The sequence below is a fragment of the Oratosquilla oratoria genome, chromosome 17 (genome assembly GCF_046742065.1).
Source record: "Oratosquilla oratoria isolate Oo_2021 chromosome 17, ASM4674206v1, whole genome shotgun sequence".
Lineage (NCBI taxonomy): Eukaryota > Metazoa > Arthropoda > Malacostraca > Stomatopoda > Squillidae > Oratosquilla > Oratosquilla oratoria.
Window position 1 is genome coordinate 61,146,491 of NC_134793.1, and position 26,673 is coordinate 61,173,163.

Consider the following 26,673-nt stretch of genomic DNA (forward strand, 5'->3'; position numbering starts at 1 on the left):
CTCTTGTATTTCTATCATCCCATTTTATCAGATTCTCTCTCTCAGTAATTTCTATGCCTTTCATGATTCTGTAAATAGCTATCAAATCTCCTCTCTCTCTTCTTTGCTCTAGTGTCTGTAGTTCAAGTTTTGCTAGTCTCTCTTCATATGATAGTTTTGAGAGTGTTGGTGCCAATTTTGTAATTGCTCTTTGTATTCTTTCAAGTTTTTTTACACATTTTTTTGTACTTGGTGACCATACCGTTGCTGCATATTCCAATCTTGGTCTTATCAGGGTCATTAGAATTTTCTTCACCATTTCTTCATCCAGGTATGTAAATGCAACTTTGATTGTTCTTATTAAATTATAAGTTTCTCCAACAATCTTATTTATATGTTTCTCAGGTGACATATTATTCATAACAATGACTCCCAGGTCCTTCTCATTTTCTACTTTTTTTATTCCTTCTCCCAATTTATATGATCCTTTTATTCTGTTTTTGCTTTTTCCAAATTCCATTATACTACACTTTTTTGTATTGAACTCCATCTCCCACTTCCTACTCCATTCCTGTACTTTATTTAGATCACTCTGTAGTGATTCACAATCTTCTTCCGTGTTCACTCTTTTCAGTAGTCTTGCATCATCTGCAAAGAAGCTTATATAGCTTTCAATTCCTTCATCCCTATCATTAATATATATAGCAAACATTATTGGGGCCAGAACTGTTCCTTGCGGAACACCGCTTATTACTTCATCCCATTTTGAGTGTTCGTCTCTTATCACTACTCTCATTTTCCTTTCTTGCAAAAAATCTTCCATCCACTTAAGCAGTTTGCCCTGTATTCCTCCTTCAGTTTCTAATTTCTTAAGCAACTTCTTATGTGGTACTTTGTCAAAAGCTTTTTTTAGGTCTAGAAATGCACAATCAGCCCATCCATCTCTTTCTTGTATTATATCTATTAGCCTTGAATAGAAGCATATTAAATTAGTGACACATGATCGTCCATGTCTGAATCCAAATTGCCTTGGATTTAGCACGTTTTTTTCTAAATATTTTACCCATCTACTTTTGACAATTCTTTCACACATTTTTGCTATTGTACTTGTTAGGGAGACTGGTCTATAGTTGTTAGGGTCCTCTTTATTTCCTCCTTTATATATGGGTACTATATTTGCTTTTTTCCAATCTTCTGGAACTTTTCCTTCTTTCAAGGAACTATTTATTATGCTATGTATTTTGTCTGCCAGTTCATTCCTGCATATGTATATATGTGTGTATATGTGTATATATATGTGTATATATGTATATGTGTATGTATCATACTAACATGTAACCAAAATAAATAAATAAAATAAAAATAATTATTTCCTTAAAGGAAGAGCAATTCCCCATAAGCTTTGCTTCATGCTTTCCCATTTCAACAAGTAATTTTGTAAAATTTTGTATATATGTATACATAAATTGTATTTTATTTTGTTGAATAAACCTTAACTAACTAAATATCAGGAATGGAAGAGAAGCATAATCCAAATAGGACTACAAGAGTAAGAGATGAGAAAGAAAAAATAAAGGTATTAAAAATAGTTCAATAAGGTGAACAGGAAATAGGAAAAGAAATTGAAGAAATATAGAGACAAGGGAAATACAGTATAGACAAAACCAGACCAATTAAGGTTAAATTCAGGTCACAAACAACAGCAGAGAATGTCATATAAAAAACAGGGAAACTAGCAAAAAGTGATCAATGTAAACAGGTATGGATACAAAGAGATATGAATAAAGAGGAAAGAGAGGAAAAAACAAAACAAAAAGAATCGAAGCTAAGGAAAAAAACGAGAAAATAACAGAGTCAGAAAAAGATAAATTCAATTGGGAGAGTAGTGGATATGAAAGTGAGGAAATGGTTCATAGTAGAGAAAAACAGAAGGGAAACAGAAAACAGGATGGAGGTAACAGAAAATTAAAAGTGTTTTACACAAATATAGATAGTTTAATAACAGGCTTGAATGAGCTGTAGGAAAAAGAGCCTGACGTAATGGGAATTGTAGAAACAAAATTGAAAGGTCCATTACCACCCAACAGTGTAGGACATGGTGCATATAATTATTGGATTAGAAACGGAGAAGTAAAACAAGGGGGTGGAGTTATGTTCCTGACTAAGAAAGATATGAATGTGAAGAATGTTACATATAGAAAGAATAGAGTGGAGATGATTATGATGGAAAAAGAGGACAGGGACAAGAAGAGCAAGAAATTTGTGGTAAATTATGTACAGACGCTCCTCTACTTACGTTCATTCGTTTTACGTTTTTTCGATTTTACGTTTGAACTGACTGTAAAAAAAATGGTAAATTTTTTTTTGAGTGAATTTTTTAGTTTAGCGCGCTCTCCGTAGTTCAAACGATACTTACGCATGACGCTGCGTCCATTGTTTACATGATACAAACGACAGACTGAATGTGCCTTGCCTCCTCCTCCACCATCTCAATTTATGTTGCTTGAATTTAATTTATTTGAAATTAATGTTACAGTAAACTCGCGCTTATCCGAACGCGTTTTAACCGAATAATCGCATTAACCGAATATTTTCTCAATACGGTAGCCATCGCTTCAACCGAATGTATTTGGATCTCAACCGAACATTCAAACACCCCGCCGCCTCTTCCGCCACCCGCAAGCTTCACTAAGTGCTCACACGGTGGCAGCACACTCCATGTTTACACCTAATCGGCTGTTAATACTCTATAGAATATGTTTATGAACTATTATAAGCATTTCCATGTGTATGTTAAGTTTACAGGTACGAATATTGCATACGACATTACCGCATAAAACTCTACGGGAATGAAACATAAAAGTAGGATTAACCGAACATTTCGGTTAATCGGACATTTCTAATCCCTCTTGGAGTTCGGATAAGTGGAAGTTTACTGTATTTTACAATGTTATGTGTATAATTAATGATTTAGGGGTGTTTTATAAGATACGGTAATAGAATTTACGATGTATAGTAGAGTAACAACTTACGTTCATTTTCAACTTACGTTCGGCCGTTCGGAACGCAACTAAAACGTAAGTTGAGGAGCGTCTGTACCTCCTGAAGCGGCTTTGTGGGAAGAGAGAGAACACAAGAATATGTTAGAAGGATATAAATGTGAGGAATGTCACATATGGAAAGAATAGAGTAGAGATGATTATGATGGAAGTGGAGGACAGGGATGGGAAGAGCAGGAAGTTTGTAGTAAATGATGTGCCTCCTAAAACGGCTTTGTGGGAAGAGAGAGAACACAAGAATATATTAGAAGACACAAGGATAACAGGGACAGGGACAAGAAGAGCAAGAAATTTGTGGTAAATTATGTACCTCCTACTAAAACATCTTCGTGGGGGAGAGAACACAAGAATATGTTAGAAGGATATAAATGTGAGGAATGTCACATATGGAAAGAATAGAGATGATTATGATGGAAGTGGAGGACAGGGATGGGAAGAGCAGGAAGTTTGTAGTAAATGATGTGCCTCCTAAAACGGCTTTGTGGGAAGAAAGAGAACACAAGAATATGTTAGAAGACACAAGGATATCACTAAATAAGGTAATGGAAGATGGAGGAGGAATAGTTATAATGGGTGACTTTAATTGTAAAGAAATCTGCTGGGAAGAGATGACAGTGAAGGGTGGAAATGACCTATGGTGAAATTTACTACTTGATATGATTATAGAACATACAATGGTACAATGGATACAAGAGAATACTCGGTATAGAAATGAGGAGAAACCATCAAGACTAGACCTAATAATCATGCCAGAACCTGAAATGGTGGATAAGATTGAATATAAGACACCAATAAGTAAAAGTGACCACATAGTAGTTGAACTGGAACTAAATGAAGTAAATACATGGGAAAAAATTAACAATATAGAAAGGGAAGATTGATGTATGGAAAAATTTTGATAAATTGAGATTTTGTTTTGTTTTTGTTATTTGTTAAAAAAGCAGACTATGAAAGGATACACAAGGAGGAAGCAACAGTAGAACAGTAGAAGAGAAATGAAAAAAAAATGGACAAATTTATAAGGAAGGAGTGGAAAAGTATGTTCCAAGACAAAAACAAGAAAAAAAATATGTAAAATGTTGGTACAACAAAAGATGTAGTGAGTTAAACGACAAAAGGGATAAAGCTTGGATAAAATGGAGGAAAGACGAAAGACCCGAAAAATGGAAAATATACATAGTTTATAGAAATCAATATGTACAAGTGCGCAGAGAAGAAAAGAGAAAATACGAAAAGGATGGCATAGAAAAATGTAAAGATCAACCAAAACTATTTTATAGATTTGTCAACAACAAACTGAAAAACAAACAAGAATTAGAGAAACTACAAGGAGGAGTTGAATACACAGAGGAAATAGAAATGGCAGAAATTATGAACAAGCATTTTAAATTAGTGTTTACAAGGGAGAACATACAACTTATAGATGTCAAGTGGGAGGAGAAAGTCCCCCCTATGAAAGAGATAGAAGTAGCAAGGGAAAAAATAATGAATCACTTGAGTAATCTAGATGATAGAAAATTGCATGGTCCAGATGAAATGGCAAACTGGATTTTGAGAGAATGCAGGAATGAACTAACAGATAAAATACATAGTCTAATAAGCAGTTCATTGAAAGAAGGAAAAGTTCCAGAAGATTGGAAAAGAGTAAATATAGTACCAATATATCAAGGGGGAAACAAGGAAGACCCTACCAACTATAGAACGGTTTCTCTTAGAAGTACGGTAGCTAAAATTTGTGAAAGAATTATCAAAATTAGATGGGTACAGCATTTGGAAAAAAACAATGTACTAAATCCAAAGCAATTTGGATTTAGTCAAGATCATGTGTCACAAACTTTACAAACAAAAGATTACAAAGGCAAATCATGCCGACAGGAGACCTTTTGGTCCATATCTAAGTCGGATGCAAAAAAAAAACAAAACAAAAAATCAATGATAAACAAATGAATACATAAAAACAATAATGAATAAAATAAATAAATGCATAGGTATAAAGGATTACAAAGGCGGAACATGCCGACAGGAGACCTTTTGATCCATATCTAGGTCGGATGCGGAAAAAAAATTATATTAATAATAAAACGATGAATAAAAATTATAATAATGTAAATAACATAAAATACATAAATGCATAGGTATAGTTAAATAATAAACAAACAGGTAAATAGTAAATAATAATAAATTGACATAACTAATAATAAATGAAAATCAGACAGACAAATGATAACAAAACAAATAATATAAAATAAATTATAATCATTACAGCATCTTACTTAGGTATTTATCTAAATGATTCTTAAAGCTTCGAACTGAAATACATTGCACTACCTGTGCAGGAAGTTTATTCCATTCATTAACTACACGGTTGGCAAAGTTGTTTCTACCTACTTTCAAATTGAATCTATTTCCGGACAGTTTGAGACCATTGTTTCTTGTCTGATTCTCATTCAATGTGAAAATTTTGTCACTTTTGATGTTGTCAATTCCCTTTAAAATCTTAAAGACCTGTATCAAGTCACCTCTGAGTCTACGCTTTTTTAGGGAAAACAGATTCGATTTTCGTATGATTTATTTTTGATATTTGGAATCAGTTTTGTGGCTTGCCGTTGTACTTTTTCCAGTCTGTCAATGTCTTTAATGAGATTCGGTGACCATACGGAAACAGCATATTCCAAATGTGGACGAACTAACGATTTATATAGCTTGTTAATGAGTGATGGACTTTTGAAATCAAAAGATCGCGCAATCAGTCCCAGAATCTTATTTGCTTTCTCAGAGGCTGAAATACAATGCTTGGATGATTTGAGGTTGTTACTGATAATTATGCCGAGATCTTTTTCATTATCCACTTTTGTTAACGAATTTCCAAATAACTTGTAATCGTACTTACTGTTATTTTTACCTATGTGCATTACCTTGCATTTACATTAGTTAAATTTCATTAGCCACTTTTCAGACCATTGCTGTAATTGATCTAAATCTTCTTGAATATCTAATTGGTTTGAGTGATCATTTGCCACTCCGCACAGTTTTGTATCATCAGCAAATTTGGAAACAGTAGATTTTAGTCCATGGTCTATATCATTTATATATACTATGAATAGAAGTGGCCCAAGAACGGAACCCTGAGGAACTCCACTTGCAACATTTTTCCATCAAGAAGTTTTTCCATTTAAAACAACTCTCTGTTTTCGACCATTCAACCAATTACTAGTCCAACCTAATAGGCTACCACTTATTCCATGCAAAGCTAATTTAGTAAGTAGTCTTTCGTGTGGGACGGTATCAAAAGCTTTTGCAAAGTCTAGATATATTAAATCTATATTGTTTCTTTTGTCATAATTCGAGATAACTGTGTTGTAGAATTCGAGTAAGTCACGCAAGAACGTTTCCGTCTGAAACCATGCTGGCTATCATTTATCAAACGGTTACTTTCTAATTGATGTTCGATAGCATCTCTGATGATAGTTTCCATTATTTTTCCTACGATTGAAGTCAAACTTATAGGCCTATACTTATTTGGTTTCTTTTTGTCACCTTTTTTTTGAATAGTTAGATAATAAACAGGTATAGTTAGATTATAAACAGGTATAGTTAGATAATAATCAGGTAAATAGTAAATAATAATAAATTGACATAACTAATGATAAATGAGAATCAAACAAATAATATTAAATGGAAAATGATAACAAAACAAATAAATATAAAATAAATGATAGTCATTACAGCATCTTGCTTAGGTGTTTATCTAAATGATGTGTTTTTATTCAAGACTAATAGATTAAATACAAGAAAGAGATGGATGGGCTGATTGTGCATTTCTAGACCTGAAAAAAAGCTTTTGATAAAGTGCCACATTAGAAATTGCTAAAGAAATTAGAAACTGCAGGAGGAATACAGGGTAAACTACTGAAGTGGATGGAAGACTTCTTACATGAAAGAAAAACGAGAGTGGTGATAAAAGACAAACACTCTAATTGGGATGAAGTGATTAGTGGAGTTCCGCAAGGAACAGTTTTGGCCTCAATAATGTTTGCTATATATATATATATATATATATATTAATGATATGGATAAAGGAATTGAAAATTATATGAGCTTCTTTGTGGACAATGCAAAATTGTTGAAAAAAGTGAACACTGAAGAAAATTGAGTCACTGCAGAGTGATCTCAATAAAATATGGAAATGGAGTAGGAAGTGGGAGATGAATTCATTATTAAGAAATGTAGTATAATGGAATTTGGGAGAAGGAAAAAAGAATAATGGAACCATATAAATTGGGAGAGGAAGAAATTAAGAAAGTGGAAAATGAGAAGGGCCTGGGAGTCATTATTATGAATATGCCCCCAGAGAAACATATAAACAATATTTTTGGAGAAACTTATAATTCAATAAGATCAAAGTGGCATTTACATAACTGGACGAAGAAATGGTGAAAGAAAATACTAGTCATTTTGATAAGACCAAAATTGGAGTATGCAGAGACGATGTGGTCACCAAATACAAAAAAACGTATAACAAAACTTGAAAGAATACCAAGAGCAATTACGAAATTGGCACCAATGCTCTCAGAATTATCATATGAGGAGAGGCTGGAAAAACTTGAGCTACAGACATTGGAGCAAAGAAGAGAGAGAGCAGAGTTGATAACTAATTATAGAATCATGAAAGGCATGGAAATTATTGATAGAGAGGATCTAATAAAATGGGATGGTAGAGATACAAGAGGACACTGAAAGAAAATAAAAAAAGACAATTATAGAAATGACCTGAAAAAGAACAGCTTTACCCACAGGATAATAGACATCTGGAACAAGTTGGATGAAAATGTGGTGTTACATTAACGATACACGAATTTAAGAACAGGCTAGACAAAATGAGATATGGAGACGGGACACCACGAGCATAGCTCTCCTTCCCGTAAAATATAACTAGGTAAATACACATACCTGTCCGTATATAAACACACAGAGGTGGGAACCATTAACCAAAAATTGCTATCTATCTATCCATATACTCAGAACTTTTTCCCCCTTATAAGGGAGGTAGCCAAGTCATAGGTACGTACCCACTCCCACCCATTCCACTCTCCTCTACTGCACTGGGTCAGAAACAATGTAATAAGACTGTTTCACTTAATCAGCACCCACCCCCTCTCTGTCTCCTCATGCAGAAAAAGAGATGGGGAGAAATCCATTTGTGATGCATCAAAATATCATACATAAGCACCCCTTAATCCCCATCCCCTACCCCTCCATTCCTTGCATAACAGTATCATCTTATCATCTATACACTGCCACTCCCCACTCATACCTGTCTCCTGTCTTCTCCCTTCTTGAGTATTGGCTGCATATTATTGTGCAGAAAAAACTTGCTCAGTAGCATGCAGCTGATACTTTAGGGTTTATATGGGATGGCTCTATGGACCAGAACTACACATCATTTTGTCTGTGTTGGAGGAAATATCTATTCATAGAGAAATTATGCTTCTTTATTGTACTATGACTGACCCTCTGATATACTGTCCCCCAACTCTTAATACTGTCTTGTACCAATTTTCTGAATATATATTTCCATTTTTGCCTACCCCTGTGTTAGGAGAGGAAACAATACTTCCAAGTTTTCCAACTCTGGTCATAAAAGAGAACTAAAACAGGATGGAGGATGGGACTATGCATCCTGCTGTCTGTAGATTTAAAGGGTAAACCAAAAAAACTAATTTTGTTAATTGTTAATCTGATGAGGCTGTTTACCTCATCAGGGTAGAAGAATTCTGTCCAAGTTGTAGGCAGGAGTAACTCAAACTGCGTATCTGGTTTTGGAATTAGTATACACAATGATATGATGCAGATTAACAATATTATGTACACTTGAACGTATGTACAGTTAGGGGACACTGCAGCAGATGTGGCGTGTTGCCACATTACTCCCCCCCGAGTGACTGGTGAAATAAACCAGTCTTGGATGTCCGGGGATGGAAGCGGAGTTGACGGGAGTGTCCATGGTTGGTGTTAGCCTGGGAACCACGTCCATGATGGTTGAGGCGTCGGCAGCGGCTGTTCGACGATGGCTGCGGCGGCAGGCAGAGGTTGGTGCTGCGGCGCCGGCGTTAGTCGATGATGGCTGCGGTTGGTTGGTTGGTTGGTGCTGCGGCGCCGGTGGTGGGGGTTGCGGCGGCAGGCTGGTGCTACGGCGCCGGCGGTGGTTGCGGCGGCAGGCTGGTGCTGCGGCGTGGCGGTGGTGGGTGCGGCGGCAGGCTGGTGCTGCGGCGTGGCTGTGGTGGGTGCGACGGCAGGCTGGTGCTGCGGCTGCGCTTGCGGTGTGTGCGGCGGCAGGCTGGTGCTGCGGCGCGACTGTAGTGGGTGCGGCGGCGGCGACAGGGCAGGGCCGGTCCTCGGCGGCTTTGGCGGAGGTGACTGCGGCTGGGCAGGGGCGGTCCTCGGCGGCTGCGGCGGAGATGACCGTGGCGGCTGCGGCGGCGGCGACAGGGCAGGGCCGGTCCTCGGCGGCTGCAGCGGAGGTGAACGTGGCGGCGGCGGCTGGGCAGTCCTCGGCGGCTGCGGCAGAGGTGACTGCGGCGGCGGGGCAGGGGCGGTCCTCGGCGGCTGCGGCGGAGACGACCGTGGCGGCTGCGTCGGCGGCGACAGGGCAGGGCTGGTCCTCGGCGGCTGCGGCGAAGGTGACTGCGGCGGCGGCGGCGACAGGGCAGGGCCGGTCCTCGGCGTCTGCGGTAGATTTGCGGCGGCTGCAGGGCAGGGCTGAACCACGGCGGCTGCGGCGGCTGCAGGGCAGGGCTGAACCACGGCGGCTGCGGCGGCTGCAGGGCAGGGCTGAACCACGGCGGCTGCGGCGGCGGCTCGTCCTCGGCGGAGGTGACTGCGGCGACAGGACAGAGCCGGTCCTCGGCGGCTGTGGCGGAGGTGACTGCGGCGGCTGCGGCTGGGCAGGGGCAGTCCTCTGTGGCTGGGCAGGGGCGGTCCTCGGCGGCTGCGGCGGCGGCTGGTCCTCGGCGGCTGCGGCGGTGGCGGCAGTACTAGGAGTCCAGCACTTCGGGGTTACCAAATGATGAGGTTGGTTACCTTTGTTAATCCATTAATTTAAGGAGAATGTAAAGAAAGTTATCATTAATCTGCTGTGCATAGCCATGTATTTTTCTAGTTTCAACACCAGTCAAAGTCTTAACACTCATCTGCACTTAAAAGTCGCCACCAAAATCAAAACATTGTAACACTTGATTTAATGTCATTCACAAGGGGTCCTCACAGTGAGTTTTTTCTGTGTACTCTACAACAACCCTATGTATTCTAAAATGAGTATATTTTCAGTTTTACATGGTAAAAGTCTACAGAATTTGCATAAGAAGTTCTAAAGACATTATAGATGTTTTCTAACCTAAGTATTGCTCAGACTGGAATATGTATCAGTCCCCACACATAGTGAAAGATATAATCAAGAGTAAGAGAATACAATGGGCAGCAATCAAACTGGTCCACAGCCTGTCAAATGAACCATATGAGGAAAGACTAAAAGCACTGGCTCTGCCAACTTTGAAAGATTGAAGAGAAAGAGGTGAAATGATTACAGTATTTAGGTCACTAAAAGGAAAAGATTGTATTAATAGGAGAGGTCTGATTAAAGATGGGAGGCCTCTAAGAGGTCATGGGAGCAAATTAAGAAAGACCACATGTCTAAAGGATGTGAAAAAGCAGTTCTTTATATAGATGTATAAATACATGGAATACCTTAGAAGATATAGCCCAAGCTCAAACAATACATGAGTTCAGATTTAGATCTGATAACTGGAAACCAAGGATATAGGTTAGGTAGAAACTGTACATGAATTTGAGGCTGCATATGATAAAAATTTAGATAATAGGAGACATGACCCAACAAGCATTGTTCCTATCCTGTATACCAGTTAGGTAAATACAATTAGATAAACACACACACACTTAACTTAGAAGGTGATATAGCACAAGCTCAGACAATACATGAGTTCAGATCTAAATATGATACAGTGAGACCTCTCATTAATGGACATTAATTAGCTGTGTTTGTATTTACCTAGTTGTATTTTACGGGAAGGGGAGCTATGCTCGTGGTGTCCCGTCTTCATATCTCATTTTATCTAAACTATTTTTAAATTCATGTATTGTTTTTGCACACACCACTTTCTCATCTAACTTGTTCCAACTGTCTATTACTCTGTGAGGAAAGCTGTTCTTTTTCACATCTCTTCTATAGCTATCTTTCTTGATTTTCTTTCCGTGCCCTCTTGTATTTCTATCATCCCATTTTATCAGATTCTCTCTATCAATAATTTCTATGCCTTTCATGATTCTGTAAATAGCTATCAAATCTCCTCTCTTCTTTGCTCTAGTCTCTCTTCATATGATAGTTTTGAGTGTTGGTGCCAATTTTGTAATTGCTCTTTGTATTCTTTCAAGTTAATGATGTTTTCACTGAGTTTTCGGTGTTTTGGAGTGGTTTTTGGGTGGCATAGTGATTGCATGCACTAAACAACAGCACCAAAAACACCAAAAACACAGCATAAACACCGCAAACACAGCTAATTAACGTCTGTTAATGAGAGGTCTCACTGTAATTGAAAATCAAGGGTATACCTAGATTAAGTTGGAACTGTACATGAATATGAGTCTAAGTATGTTGGAAAAATTAGAGAATAGGAGACTGGACCCAATGAGCATGGCTCCTTTCCTGTAAACTACAATTAGGTAAATACAATTAAGTACATACAAATACCAAGGACTCTTTCCCCCTTATAAGGGAGGTAGCCAAAGTCAAAAGGTATAATTCCATTCCCACCCATTACATCCCCACCTACTCCACTCCCATTCACCACCACTCCCACTTTCCCTCTTTTCTTGGCTCCTCCTGGATGATGGGTCAACCTTGCATCTTACTCATTACTCTGGGTCACAAGCAATGCAGCAAGACAAAGTACATCCACAGCAAGGCCTTTTCATTTAATTGGTGATCCCCCCTCCATCCCCTCATGCAGAAAAAAAAAATATGGGGAGAAATCCCTTCTATGCATCAAAGCATACCATTCTCCACTCACCCTTATCTTCTGTCTTCTCCCTTTTTTCCTCAATAGATCCTCTTTCTCAACACCCCTTTGACCCCATCCATCCACCCCATCCTCGGTCACTCCCTCCTGTTCACTCCATCCACCTCTACCTTCCACACTTGTTTTACTAATCTTTCTTCACTCATTCTTTCCATGTGTCCAAACCATCCCAATACTCTTTCATCAACACTATCTCCCAAGTGAAGGATATAAGCAAGATTGATAGAATACAAAGGGCAGCAACCAAGGAACGACTAAAAGCACTGGTTCTGCCAACTTTGAAAGATTGAAGAGAAAGAGGTGATATGATTGCAGTATTCAGGTCACTAAAGGGAATAGATTGAATTAACAGAAGAGATCTGATTAAAGATGGGAGGGCTTTAAGAGGTCATGTGAACAAATTAAGAAAGACCACATGTCTTAACCTCTTCACTCCGGGGCACATTGCATATCTGGCAGCATTAGCTGTCCGACGTGTGATGTTGCGTCATAATAATCGCATTATAAAAAATAAAGTCAGTGCTCAATCGTTCGTTCTCTTTCATCCGTGTATTTTGATAACCATAGAAAATATGATGAAGCCAGTTTAGAGAGAATGAAAGTTACGTAGATACGACTACAATAAATATAATCAAGATGGCGACGTCGGCATCATTGAGTACCCACTTGCTCCTCATGCCGCCTACGTAGGCGTCACCGTATGGAGGTGGTTAAGGATGTGAAGAAATACAGTTTTCCAAATAGATACATAAATACTTGCAATAGCTTAGGAACTGACATAACCCAAGCTCAAATAATACACTAATTCAAATCTAGGTATGATAACTGGGAACCAAGGATATAGATTAAATTAGAGTTGTACATGAATAGGAGACAGAACTCAACAAGCATTGCTCCTTTCATGTGTAAATACACACACACACATGCGCACCCTAACAGTTATGACAGTGCCCTGGATATATTTATATCCATGCACTGTATGTAGGTGTAACTTTTATCCATCCCATGAACCTTTGAAGCATCTGTGCAATAAATAAATTGGTTACCCTAATCTCTCTTGCTGCATAGCATCCATGTAACCAGCAAAAGCCACCAGATTACTCCATAAGTCTGGGGGAAAGCTTAAGGACTTACTGACTACTGTAGGGGTGTGGGTTTCCAATTATTGAAACTTGAGGCAACAATTATTATTATAATCATTTACTATTACAGAGGACGGGCTCTGCTTCCCTGGTGGGACGCATGCGGGGACTACGGCGGGATATGCAGAAGAAGATCTCCCGGCTGAAGAGTCCACGTGGTAGCACTTCAAGTTCTCCAGGTCACATGGCAGTAGGAGGAGGCTTGCCCTCAACTGGGGGTGATGAAAAAGGCACACCGCCACATTTGAGTACCTCCCCAGTGGATGCCCTGCCCTCCACTGGACCACTCGGTAGGTAATTGGGTTGGTTGTGGCTCCACATGAATAATTGTGTGTGTTTGCTTGGCAGCGCATGGGAGTGTTGTAGTTCCTAGACCTGAAAAGAATGTGGTTTAGGTATATCTAAACATGTACAATTACATACATCTGCTGATTGCCACAGGTGTGCCCTGCAGTTTTAGTCACCTTAGAATCTGTGGTGAAATCGAAAATATTTGATTTCAAACCACATCTTCAATCAACCCCCCTGAATCGAGGTATCTAGCCACAGGATTCCATTCAGCACGCTTCCAAGCTTGCGAGACATCTATACACCACCTCTCCACCAACCCCCCCCTTCAAGGCATTTGGACTTCTTAGAACAGCTGAGAGATAAAGAGGACAAAGAATTGCCAAAAAACATTCTAAAAGTAGTACAAGATAAAGAACAAGAATTAGAAAATAGTGGACTCGGTAACTAAAGAAAAAGATCTAGGAGTTTTAATATCAAATGACGTGAAGCCAAGTCAGCATTGCTCAGACGTTGTTAAAACAGCAAATAAATTGGTTGGCTTCATTGGAAGAGTCTTCGAAAATAAATCAGAAAAAATATTGCTAAACCTTTATAATTCCTTGGTCCGTCCCCATCTCAAATACTGTGTACAATTTTGGTCCCCATACTACCAGAAAGATATTAATAAACTAGAAAGAGTGCAACAAAGAATGACCAAAAGGATACCAAGGCTGAGAAATCTGCCATATGAAGGAAAACTTCATAGTGGTAGCAGTAGTGTTAGTTCATCTTCTATCCCTTAGTTACCCAGTTTTCTTAACTGTAGCTTAGCATAGTAAACACAAACAGCCTCGTTAGGGCCAGTAGGCGTACTGCTGTTTGTTCTTCCTTTGTGTTCCTTTGTGAAATAGAGGAAGTACACAGTGGGTAAATATACAGAAGGAAAGGGGAAAAGTTGACCACTAAAGATCAAATTAAGTTCACAAATGGCAGTGGAAGAAATCTTAGCAAGAACAGGAAAATTAGCAAGAAATGAACACAATAAAAATATATGGATAAAAAGAGACATGAATGATGAGGAAAGATAAAAAATTAAGACATTAAGAAACAAAGCTTAAAAAAAAAAAAAAAAAAAGACAGTTCTATAGGAGAGTGTTAGATATGAGACTGAAAAAATAGTATATTCAAGGAAAAAAAAAAGCTTCAGAGAACAAAATGGAGGGAATAGAAAATTAAAATTAGCTTATACCAACATAGATGAATTAATATCAGGATTAAATTAACTAAACGATTACCAGTCAGAAGCAAAACCAGACATAATAGGAATTGTTGAGACAAAATTAAGGGGTCCACTAGTGCTGAACAGTGTTGGTCATGGATTATATAATCATTGGCTTAGAAATAGGGAGGAGAAACAAGATAGAGGAGTCATGTTCCTGGTTAAGAAAAACTTAAATGTGATGAAAGTTGCATATGGAGAGAACAGGGTAGATATGATCTCAAAAAGAGTTCAAGATAGTGACATGAAAAGCAGAAAGTTTGCAGTGATTTATGTGCCCCCAAAAATGAAGTCTTAGAGAGATATCATTCCAAAATGTTAGAGGATATGAGAACTTCATTAAACAAGATGCTGAAGAATGGCAATAAAGTGGTACTTGTGGGAGATTTTAATTGCAAAGAAATATGTTGGGAAGAGATGACAGTGAAAGGTGGAGAGGATCAATGGGGAAATGTATTACTTGACATGACTATAGAACATACAATGACACAATGGGTAAAAGAAAACACTAGATTTAGAAATAATGAAGAACCATCAAGACTAGATTTATTATTAATGTCAGAACCTGAAATAGTAGACAAAATTGAATACAAGACACCAATTGCAAAGAGTGACCACATACTACTCGAGTTAGAACTAAAGGAGGAAATATTTATAAAGAGAAATGAGAAACACAGAAAAGGAAGACTGATGTATAAACAGACTTTGAGAAACTTAGGAAACTGGGAAAAATTCTGCAAAGAAGAAATGCAAGTGGAAAAAAAATTATGATTCTTATGAAAATATACAAAGGAGTGGATGAATATGTCCCAAAGCAAAAGCAGGAAAAGGTGTATATTAAGTGCTGGTTTAATAGAAGGTGGAGCAAAGCAAAAGACAGAAGAGATGAAGCTTGGAAAAGATGGAAAAAAAAAACCTAGAAAGTTGCAAATATATATAAATTAAAGGAATGAATATGTAAAAATATGCAGGAAAGAAAAAAGAAACTATGAAAAAGACAGTAAAAAATGTAAGGATCAGCCAAAACTATTCTATAGATATGTAAATGGTAAGCTAAAAAATAAACAGGAAATAGTGAAATTATGCCAAGGGAATATGGAATACACAGAAGATACAGAAATGGCTGAAGTCATGAGCAGACACCAAGTCGGTTTTCACTAGAGGGAAAATACAACATCGGGATGAAGGGAGAGAAGTGAAATACTTCCCCAACTCCCCATGAAGGAAATAATAGTAACACAGAAAGAAATAATGGGTTAAATAATTAATCTTGATGTCAGAAAATTGCATGGCCTGGATGGAATAGCAAATTGGATATTAAAAGAATGTAAGGAAGAATTAACAGATAAAATATATAACATGATAAGTTGCTCACTCAAAGAAGGAAAAATGCAAAAAAACCTGGAAAAATGCTGATTTCATACCAATTTATAAAGGAGGAAATAAGGAAAACCCAACAAATTACAGACCTGTTTCCCTTACAAGCATGGTTGCCAAAATTTGTGAAAAAGTTATAAAAAGTAGATGGATAAAACATCTGAAGGAGAGCAGTATCCCAAGTCTGAGACAATTTGGATTTAGACAGGGAAGATCATGTACCACAAATTTGATCTATTTTTACTCAAGACTACTAAACATAATACAAGAAAGAGATGGATGGGCTGATTGTGCATTCCTAGATCTACAAAAAGCTTTTGTAAAGTCCTTCACAAAAAACTATTAAGAAAACTGGAAACCATAGGAGGGATACAAGGTAAACTATTGAAATGGATGGAGGACTTTTTGCATGGAAGAAAAATGAGAGTAGTGCTCAAAGATAAGAGTTTTACTTGGGAAGAGGTAATTAGTGGAGTTCCACAAAGATCAGTATTGGCTCCAGTTATGTTTGCCATATATGTGAATGACATGGACAAAGGTGTGGAATGTTACATGAACTTCTGTGCAGATTATGCAAAATTGTTAAAGAAAGTGAATACTGAAACGGATTGTGTGACTCACTACAGAGAGATCTGAACAGGGTCTGGGAAGGGAGTCAGAAGTAGGAAGTGGAATTCAACATTAAGAAATGTAGCATAATGGAATTTGGAAAAAGTAGAAAAATGGATATCAGGACAATATAAAATTGGTGAAAAGGAAGTAACAAAAGTGGGATCTGAAAAAGACCTGTGGTGATCATCACAAAATATATATCCCCTGACAAACATATAAACAAAATTGTCGTCAAAACCTGTAACTTGCCAAGATAAATAAAAGTGGCTTTTACTAGGATGAAGAAAGGGTGAAGAAAATACTAGTCACGCTGATAAAGACTAAATTGGAGTACGCAGTGACAGTATGGTCACCCAGTACTAAAAAGAATATGATGAAAATTGAGAGAATCCAGAGAGCAACTACGAAGATGGCCCCAACGCTATAAAAAATGCCAAATGAAGAAAGATTGTCAAAACTAGAACTACCGACTCTGGGACAAAGAGAAAGAGGTGACTTGTTGACCATCTATAGAATTATGAGAGGTGTGGAAGCCCTTGATAGAGAAATTGGGATAAGAGAAACACAAGAGGACATGGAAAGAAACTCAAAAAGGACAGTTATAGAAGAGACCAGAAAAAAAATTCATCACAGAGTGGTGGATGTATGGAACATACTAGACAAAATAATAATGTGTGCAAAAACAATACATGAATTTAAGAGCAAATTAGATATGGCAAGATATAGAGACAGGACTCCACAAGCATAGCTCCCCTTCCCGTAAGATGCAAATAGGTAAATACAACTAGGTAAATATAATATATGCATATGCACACATCAATGACAGATTTACCTGGGTGTGTATATATGACCTTGCTTTACACATATATTGGTATAAATGATCTTATGTTAATGATTAATCTCCCTACCTATTTGCTAAATCTCTGCATTTTTTGTTTTTACCTAATTGTGATATACACGAAAGGAGATACATTCCTGTAGTCCTTTTTTTATTTCATTTTTTCTACTCATAATCCATGTGTGTAAAGTATTTCTACTCAAAATTATTTGGCTATAAAATAAATGCTGCTCATCCAAAATGGAGGTTCTGTAGCATGAAATAGGTTTATATCTCTTAAAATTTTCACTAGTGTTGCAAAATTCCCAGTATCCTGGAATGTCTGGATATACCAAAAAGGGACATGGTTTTCAGTAATATATAAATTTGCCTTCCACTGAACTAGGACTCACTGTATCCTTGATACACATGGTAGGAAGTGGACAAAATCTTGGGATTGTCTTGCTCCAACTGTTTTCTCTCTCTCTTTTTTTTTTTCTTGTTTTTTTTTCTTGTTTTTTTTTTGCCCTCACTTTCTCTCTCCCCCTCTCTTTCTGTCTCTCCACTTTTAGAAAATAGGCAGTTTCAAAAGATGATTTAGTTTAACATCATAAACTCCTATCAGGAGGCTGTTGTGGTGCCCCTTACAGAGGACTTTGTAGTGTGAAATTTAATGAACAATGCCCTTGGTCCAACTCATAAGTGGATGTGTTCAAACTGCTATTAATTTGATCTCTGCCACAAGTAGTGACACCTTAACCCACTCAGCCTACAAGCATCCTTTAATTCATCTCAAATTAAAAAGATACTTTCACCTAATTCTTAATGTAGCAATTGAAACACCCAGGAGGCTTTTCCAGTTATGTTGAAGGATAGTGAATCCTGCATGCATACTGACCACCTGCACTGCACAACACATCCATACAAAACACATTCACACCAATATCACAAACCACCAAAAGGTCTTTTCTATCAAACTCCACAAGACATTAACTCCACTGAAACATCCCTCCCAAATTAAGCAAGAGCAACACTAGAATGACTGTGTTCAGGTCATCATCCAACACAAAGACAATACTAACACAGAATAATCCTGCCCCACCTTAGCTATACCCAGACAACACAATATTTCTTCCCCAAGTGACTTATGAGCTAATCTGGTGGCAGTTGCCAGTTGCCATGGGACTTCTGCAAGAGAGACTTAGGGCAACAAATTGATTGGTTGATTGCCCAACCTTGCATCTATACAGTAAAAATATATCTTACTATGTTGGTTCATCTTGCAGGCCAGACAGCATCAGGGAGCAATCGATCATCTTTGTCAGGTGGGGAAGAAGCTGAAACTTATACAGGGCCTTTCATAGGGCGAGCACGGGCACTGGTTGATTACCAGCCATCACCATATGACCGAGATGCTATCAAGTTTAAGGTAAGTAACCCAATCATTGTTTTGTTAGGTTTCAAGTCAGCCCAACAGCACGTTTAAGGTAAATCCAGTTCAGTAATAGATTCATTAATTTATTTGTGCAATAATCAAGTGGCATGTCTTTGAACGTAAAGGGTTAAAGTCTGAATGTGTTTAATTTAATTTATTGTCACAAATTCCTCACAACGCCTCCTTACAGAGAACTTTTTGGAACAGGATATTTAATGTAATGTACCCACACTATGAACTCACTCATCCAAGCAGCCATGATACACCTCCACTCTGACCTCGTGAACAAGTAGCAATGCTCTACACCATTTAGCCATGAAGCATTCCATATGCTCAACAACCACAACATGCGCATCTAAAGCTCTCTTCTGTCCATCTAACCATGTAATATTTCATCCTCGTCACATGCCTAGACCACCTTAGCAGTCTGGTCTACCCCATCTGACTGCTTCCTTCCCACCCTATCCATTTTTAAACACCCATTATGTTACTCTAACATTTTATCTCATTAACATTCAGTGTTCAGGAGTCCCTCAAATAACGTGGATTCGAATAACACGGATTCAATCATACACGGTTTTATTTCAAAACCATCTCAAATGTAGAGAACCATTTTAAAATTCGTGCCAAGTTGGGCATGCATACGCACACACGCGGCAACATCGCAAACATCTGTGGTGACTGCTTTCTATTTTACCATATACAGTCAATCCTCATATTGTATCTCCCCAGCTCCAGGTCAATTCAGGGGTTATAGGCGGTAACAGTAAACACTGTTTACACCGTTTTGGGTTTATTACTTTGGGTACACTTCACAGTATCAATCACTTAGTTAACTTAGTTAATCTCAACTGGTTGAGATATAATCTTAGTCTACCTAAATGTCACTATAACACTCTTAACTATCGTGCACTTAACTATCGTGCACTATAACACTCTTAACTATCGTGCACTGTGGAAGAGAAACATAACCCAGATAGAACCGCAAGAATCAAGGAGGAAAATGAAAGAGTAAGCAGTTTATTAAAATTAGTCCAGGAAGATGAACCAGAAATTATAAAGGAAATTGAGGAAAAATTCAGACTCGGAAAATATAGTACAGATAAGACCAGACCAATTAAGATTAAATTCAGGTCACAAACAACGGCAGAGAAAGTTCTATCCAAAACAGGGAAACTAGCAACAAATGATCAATATAAAAAGGTATGGATAAAAAGAGAAATGAATAAGGAGGAAAGAGAGGCAGAAAAGCAGAAAAGACTTGAAGCTAAGGCAAAAAACGAGGAAAGAACGGAGTCAGAGAAAGAGAGATTCTATTGGAGAGTAGTGAACATGAAAATAAAGCAGTTCGACATACAAAAGAAAAACATAAGGGAAACAGAGAACACAATGGAAGTGGCAGAAAACTAAGAGCGTCTTACACAAATATAGATGGATTGATAACAGGATTGAATGAACTGAATGATTATTTGAAAGAAAAAGAACCGGACATAATGGGAATTGTAGAAACAAAATTAAAAGGCCCACTACCACCCAACAGTGTAGGACATGATGCATACAATTATTGGATTAGAAACAGAGAGAAAAAACAAGGGGGTGGAGTTATGTTCCTGACTAATAAGGATATAAACGTGAAAGGTGTCATATATGGAAAGAATACAGTAGAGATGATTATGATAGAAGTGGAAGACCAAGATAAGAAGAGCAGAAAATTTGTGATAAATTATGTGCCTCCGAAAACAGCCTCATGGGAGGAGAGTGAACATAAAAGTATGTTAGAGGACACAAAGATAGCATTAACTAAAATAATGGAAGACGGAGGAAGAATAGTTATGATGGGCGACTTTAATTGCAAAGAAATCTGCTGGGAAATGACAGTAAAGAGTGGTGATGACTCATGGGGAAATGCTCTACTTGAGATGATTACTGACCATTCAATGACACAATGGATACAAGAGAACACTAGGTATAGAAATGAAGAAGAACCATCGAGACTAGACTTAATAATTACATCTGAACCTAGAATAGTGGACAAGATTGAATATAAAACACCAATAGGTAAAAGTGACCACATATTGATTGAACTGGAACTTAATGAAGAAAAATATATGAAAAGAAATGAACAATATAGAAAAGGAAGAATGATGTATGAAAAAACAAACTTTGATAAAATAAGAGAATTCTTCCAACAAGAAAACTGGGAAGAAATATACAAAGAAGAAACATCAGTGGAAGAGAAATGGAATATGTTGACAAAAATTTACAAAAAAGGAGTGGAAAAGTATGTCCCAAGACAAAAACAAGAAAAAGAATATGTAAAATGCTGGTACAACAAAAGTTGTAGGGAGTTAAAAGACATAAGAGACAAAGCCTGGACCAGATGGAAAAAAACAGAAGACCTGAAAAATGGAAAATATATACTGGTTATAGAAATGAATATGTACAAAAGTGCAGAGAGGAAAAAAGAAAATATGAAAAAGATGTTATAGAAAAGTGTAAAGATCAACCAAAACTATTCTACAGATTTGTAAACAATAAACTGAAAAACAAACAAGACTTGGAGAAATTAAGACAAGGAGGAGTTGAATACACTGAGGAAATGGAAATGGCAGAAATTATGAACAAACATTTTAAATCAGTGTTTACAAGGGAAAATATACAACCTGAAGAGATTGAGTGGAAAGAAAAAGTCCCGCCTATGGCAGAAATAGAAGTAACAAAGAATGAAATATTGACACACTTGGGTAATTTTGATGTCAGAAAATCGCATGGGCCAGATGAAGTAGCAAACTGGATTCTGAAAGAATGCAGGAATGAACTGGCAGACAAAATACATAGCATAATAAGCAGTTCCTTAAAAGAAGGAAAAGTTCCAGAAGATTGGAAAAAAGCAAATATAGTACCTATATATAAAGGAGGAAATAAAGAAGAACCTACCAACTATAGACCAGTCTCTCTAACAAGTACAATAGCAAAAATTTGTGAAAGAATTATCAAAAGTAGATGGGTAAAATACTTGGAAAAAAACAACGTACTAAATCCAAGGCAATTTGGATTCAGACAAGGACGATCATGCGTCACCAATTTAATATGTTTCTATTCAAGGCTAATAGATATAATACAAGAAAGAGATGGATGGGCTGATTGTGCATTTCTAGACCTAAAAAAAGCTTTTGACAAAGTACCACATAAGAAGTTGCTTAAGAAATTAGAAACTGAAGGAGGAATACAAGGTAAATTGCTAAATTGGATGGAAGACTTTTTGCAAGAAAGAAAAATGAGAGTAGTGATAAGAGACCAGCACTCAAAATGGAATGAAGTAATAAGCGGTGTCCCGCAGGGAACAGTTCTGGCCCCAATAATGTTTGCTATATATATTAATGATATGGATGAAGGAATTGAAAGCTATATGAGCTTCTTTGCAGATGATGCAAAACTACTGAAAAGAGTGAAAACTGAAGAAGATTGTGAATCACTACAGAGAGATCTAAATAAAGTACAAGAATGGAGTAGGAAGTGGGAGATGGAGTTCAATACAAAAAAGTGTAGTATAATGGAATTTGGAAAAAGCAAAAACAGAATAACAGGATCATATAATTTGGGAGAAGAAGGAATAAAAAAAGTAGAAAATGAGAAGGACCTGGGAGTCATTGTTATGAATAATATGTCACCTGAGAAACGTATAGATAAGATTTTTGGAGAAACTTATAATTTAATAATAACAATCAAAGTGGCATTTACATACCTGGATGAAGAAATGGTGAGGAAAATCCTAATCACCCTGATAAGACCAAGATTGGAATATGCAGCAACGATATGGTCACCATGTACAAAAAAATGTATAAAAAAACTTGAAAGAATACAAAGAGCAATTACAAAATTGGCACCAACACTCTCAAAACTATCATATGAAGAGAGACTACAAAAACTTAAACTACAGACACTAGAGCAAAGAAGAGAGAGAGGAGATTTGATAGCTATTTACAGAATCATGAAAGGCATAGAAATTACTGATAGAGAGAATCTGATAAAATGGGATGACAGAAATACAAGAGGACACGGAAAGAAAATAAAAAAAGACAGCTATAGAAGAGATTTGAAAAAGAACAGCTTTCCTCACAGAGTAATAGACAGTTGGAACAAGTTAGATGAGAAAGTGGTGTGTGCAAAAACAATACATGAATTTAAAAATAGTTTAGATAAAATGAGATATGAAGACGGGACCCCACGAGCATAGCTCCCCTTCCCGTAAAATACAACTAGGTAAATACACACACATACATACACCACATACACGCACACACACACTCTGACTCGGTGGCACAGTTGGTAGAGCGCTGAACTGGGAAGTAGAAGTGCTCCCAGTACCCAGTTCGAATCCTGCCCAGGGCCGAAATTATTTCGGTATCGCTGTGCCTCGGGTCGTTACTCTGACTCTCGTGGGCGGGGAGTTGGGTGTGTGTGTGTGTGTGCAAGGTCATAGCATTACCCATAGATCGGACCTACGAGCTCTGAGCTCTCTTCCAGGAGGGAAATAGCTGTCGATCACGAGTCCAACACGTGATCCAAAGACCAAGTGAATACACACACACACACACTTCAACGAACGGACGGCATAGAAGACGTTCTGAAGAAAATTGAAGTTTCGAGGATCCCAAAGCAAAGAAAAGTGCCTATTGTATTTGCAGAGTGGGAGGAAAATTGCTCGTGGGGTAGTGGGAAAGTAGGGAAAGAGGAGAAGGGGAGGGATTGCTGGGGAAATGGAAGGAAATGAGGAAGGAGTAGAATTGGCCCAGGCAGACAGGCGAAAGGTAAACAAACAGCCCCCCGATCAGCTGAGCGACGATGAAATGTCTAATAAAAATGTAAAGATTAGAAGTATAGATAAGAGCAATACAGTAGAAAGTAATGAGAATATTTTCCAGGGATTTAAAGAGGGTGGGGGGGACACAACCCCCCCCACCCCCCCCCACCCCCACCCCCCCCCGACTGACAAGACTAGAAGAGAAGGTCGATAAGATGATCGAGGACTTGGAGCGTAGGTTCGGTTATGTTAACAACATTCTACAAAGGGTTGAAAAATTGGAAGAACTAGAGAAGGCGAACAAAAACTTAACTGATGAAATAGAAAACCTGAAAAGACAGTTAAAAGAAGTAAAGGTGGAGAATGAGGAATTGAAGAGGAATAGTAAAGAAAACAGAGAGGGATGGAAGTCGATAAAAGAAAACAGTAAAGTTGCATTTACTGATATAATTAAATAGCAAATGAGAGAACAAACTGAAGACTCAGTTATTAAAGTGATGAGACAGAAGGAGAATATAGTAAGAGACTTAGCTGACAAAAAGAAATGTATAATTATATTAGGAATGGAAGAGAAACATAACCCAGATAGAACCTCAAGAACCAATGAGGAAAATGAAAAAGTAAGCAGTTTACTAAAATTAGTTCAGGAAGATGAACCAGAAATTATGAAGGAAATTGAGGAAAAATTCAGACTCGGAAAGTATAGTACAGATAAGACCAGACCAATTAAGATTAAATTCAGGTCACAAACGACGGCAGAGAATATCTTATCCAAAACAGGGAAACTAGCAACAAGTGAACAATATAAAAAGGTATGGATAAAAAGGAAAATGAATAAAGAGGAAAGAGAGGAAGAAAAGCAGAAAAGACTTGAAGCTAAGAAAAAAAACGAGAGCAGAACGGAGTCAGAGAAAGAGAGATTCTATTGGAGAGTAGTGAATATGAAACTAAGGCAGTTCGACATACAAGAGAAAAACAAAAGGGAAACAGAGAACACAATGGAAGTGACAGAAAACTAAGAGTGTCTTACACAAATATAGATGGATTAATAACAGGATTGAATGAGCTGAATGATTATTTGAAAGAAAAAGAACCGGACATAATGGGAATTGTAGAAACAAAATTAAAAGGCCCACTACCACCCAACAGTGTAGGACATTATGTATATAATTATTAGATTAAAAACAGAGAGAAAAAGCAAGGGGGTGGAGTTATGCTCCTGACTAAGAAGGATATAAACGTGAAGGGTGTCATATATGGAAAGAATACAGTAGAGATGATTATGATAGAAGTGGAAGACAGAGATAAGAAGAGCAGAAAATTTGTGATAAATTATGTGCCTCCGAAAACAGCCTCATGGGAGGAGAGTGAACATAAAAGTATGTTAGAGGACACAAAGATAACATTAAATAAAATAATGGAAGATGGAGGAAGAATAGTTATGATGGGCGACTTTAATTGCAAAGAAATCTGCTGGGAAGAGATGACAGTAAAGGGTGGAGATGGCTCATGGGAAAACGCTCTACTTGAGATGATTACTGACCATACAATGACACAGTGGATACAGGAGAAAACTAGGTATAGAAATGAAGAAGAACCATCAAGACTAGACCTAATAATTACATCTGAACCTAGAATAGTGGACAAGATTGAATATAAAACACCAATAAATAAAAGTGACCACATATTGATTGAACTGGAACTAAATGAAGAAAAATACATGAAAAGAAATGAACAATATAGAAAAGGAAGAATGATGTATGAAAAAACAAACTTTGATAAAATAAGAGAATTCTTTCAACAAGAAAACTGGGAAGGAATATACAAAGAAGAAACAACAGTGGAAGAGAAATGGAATATTTTGACAAAAATTTACAAAAAAGGAGTGGAAAAGTATGTCCCAAGACAAAAACAAGAAAAAGAATATGTAAAATGCTGGTACAACAAAAGTTGTAGGGAGTTAAAAGACAAAAGAGACAAAGCCTGGACCAGATGGAAAAAAGACAGAAGACCTGAAAAATGGAAAATATATACTTGTTATAGAAATGAATATGTACAAACGTGCAGAGAGGAAAAGAGAAAATATGAAAAAGATGTCATAGAAAAGTGTAAAGATCAACCAAATCTATTCTACAGATTTGTAAACAATAAACTGAAAAACAAACAAGACTTGGAGAAATTAAGACAAGAGGGAGTTGAATACACTGAAGAAATGGAAATGGCGGAAATTATGAACAAACATTTTAAATCAGTGTTTACAAGGGAGAACATAGAACCTGAAGAGATTGAATGGAAAGAGAAAGTCCCCCCTATGGAAGAAATAGAAGTAACAAAGAATGAAATATTGACACACTTGAGTAATCTTGATGTCAGAAAATCGCATGGACCAGATGATATAGCAAACTGGATTCTGAAAGAATGCAGGAATGAACTGGCAGACAAAATACATAGCATACTAAACAGTTCCTTGAAAGAAGGAAAAGTTCCAGAAGATTGGAAAAAAGCAAATATAGTACCTATATATAAAGGAGGAAATAAAGAAGACCCTACCAACTATAGACCAGTCTCTCTAACAAGTACAATAGCAAAAATTTGTGAAAGAATTATCAAAAGTAGATGGGTAAAATATTTAGAAAAAAACAAAGTGTTAAATCCAAGGCAATTTGGATTCAGACAAGGACGATCATGCGTCACCAATTTAATATGTTTCTATTCAAGGCTAATAGATATAATACAAGAAAGAGATGGATGGGCGGACTGTGCATTTCTAGACCTAAAGAAAGCTTTTGACAAAGTACCACATAAGA

The 26,673-nt window shown here is 37.4% G+C and overlaps 1 protein-coding gene across 1 annotated transcript in view; it reads left to right on the plus strand.

Moving 5' to 3' along the window:
* Positions 1-26,673, plus strand: part of LOC143034309 (uncharacterized) — a 334,099-nt gene that overhangs the window by 271,516 nt on the left and 35,910 nt on the right. The window contains exons 8-9 of the mRNA XM_076200244.1: positions 13,343-13,562; positions 18,914-19,056. Coding sequence (XP_076056359.1) covers positions 13,343-13,562; positions 18,914-19,056 — 363 coding nt within the window. The remainder of the gene's footprint in view (positions 1-13,342; positions 13,563-18,913; positions 19,057-26,673) is intronic.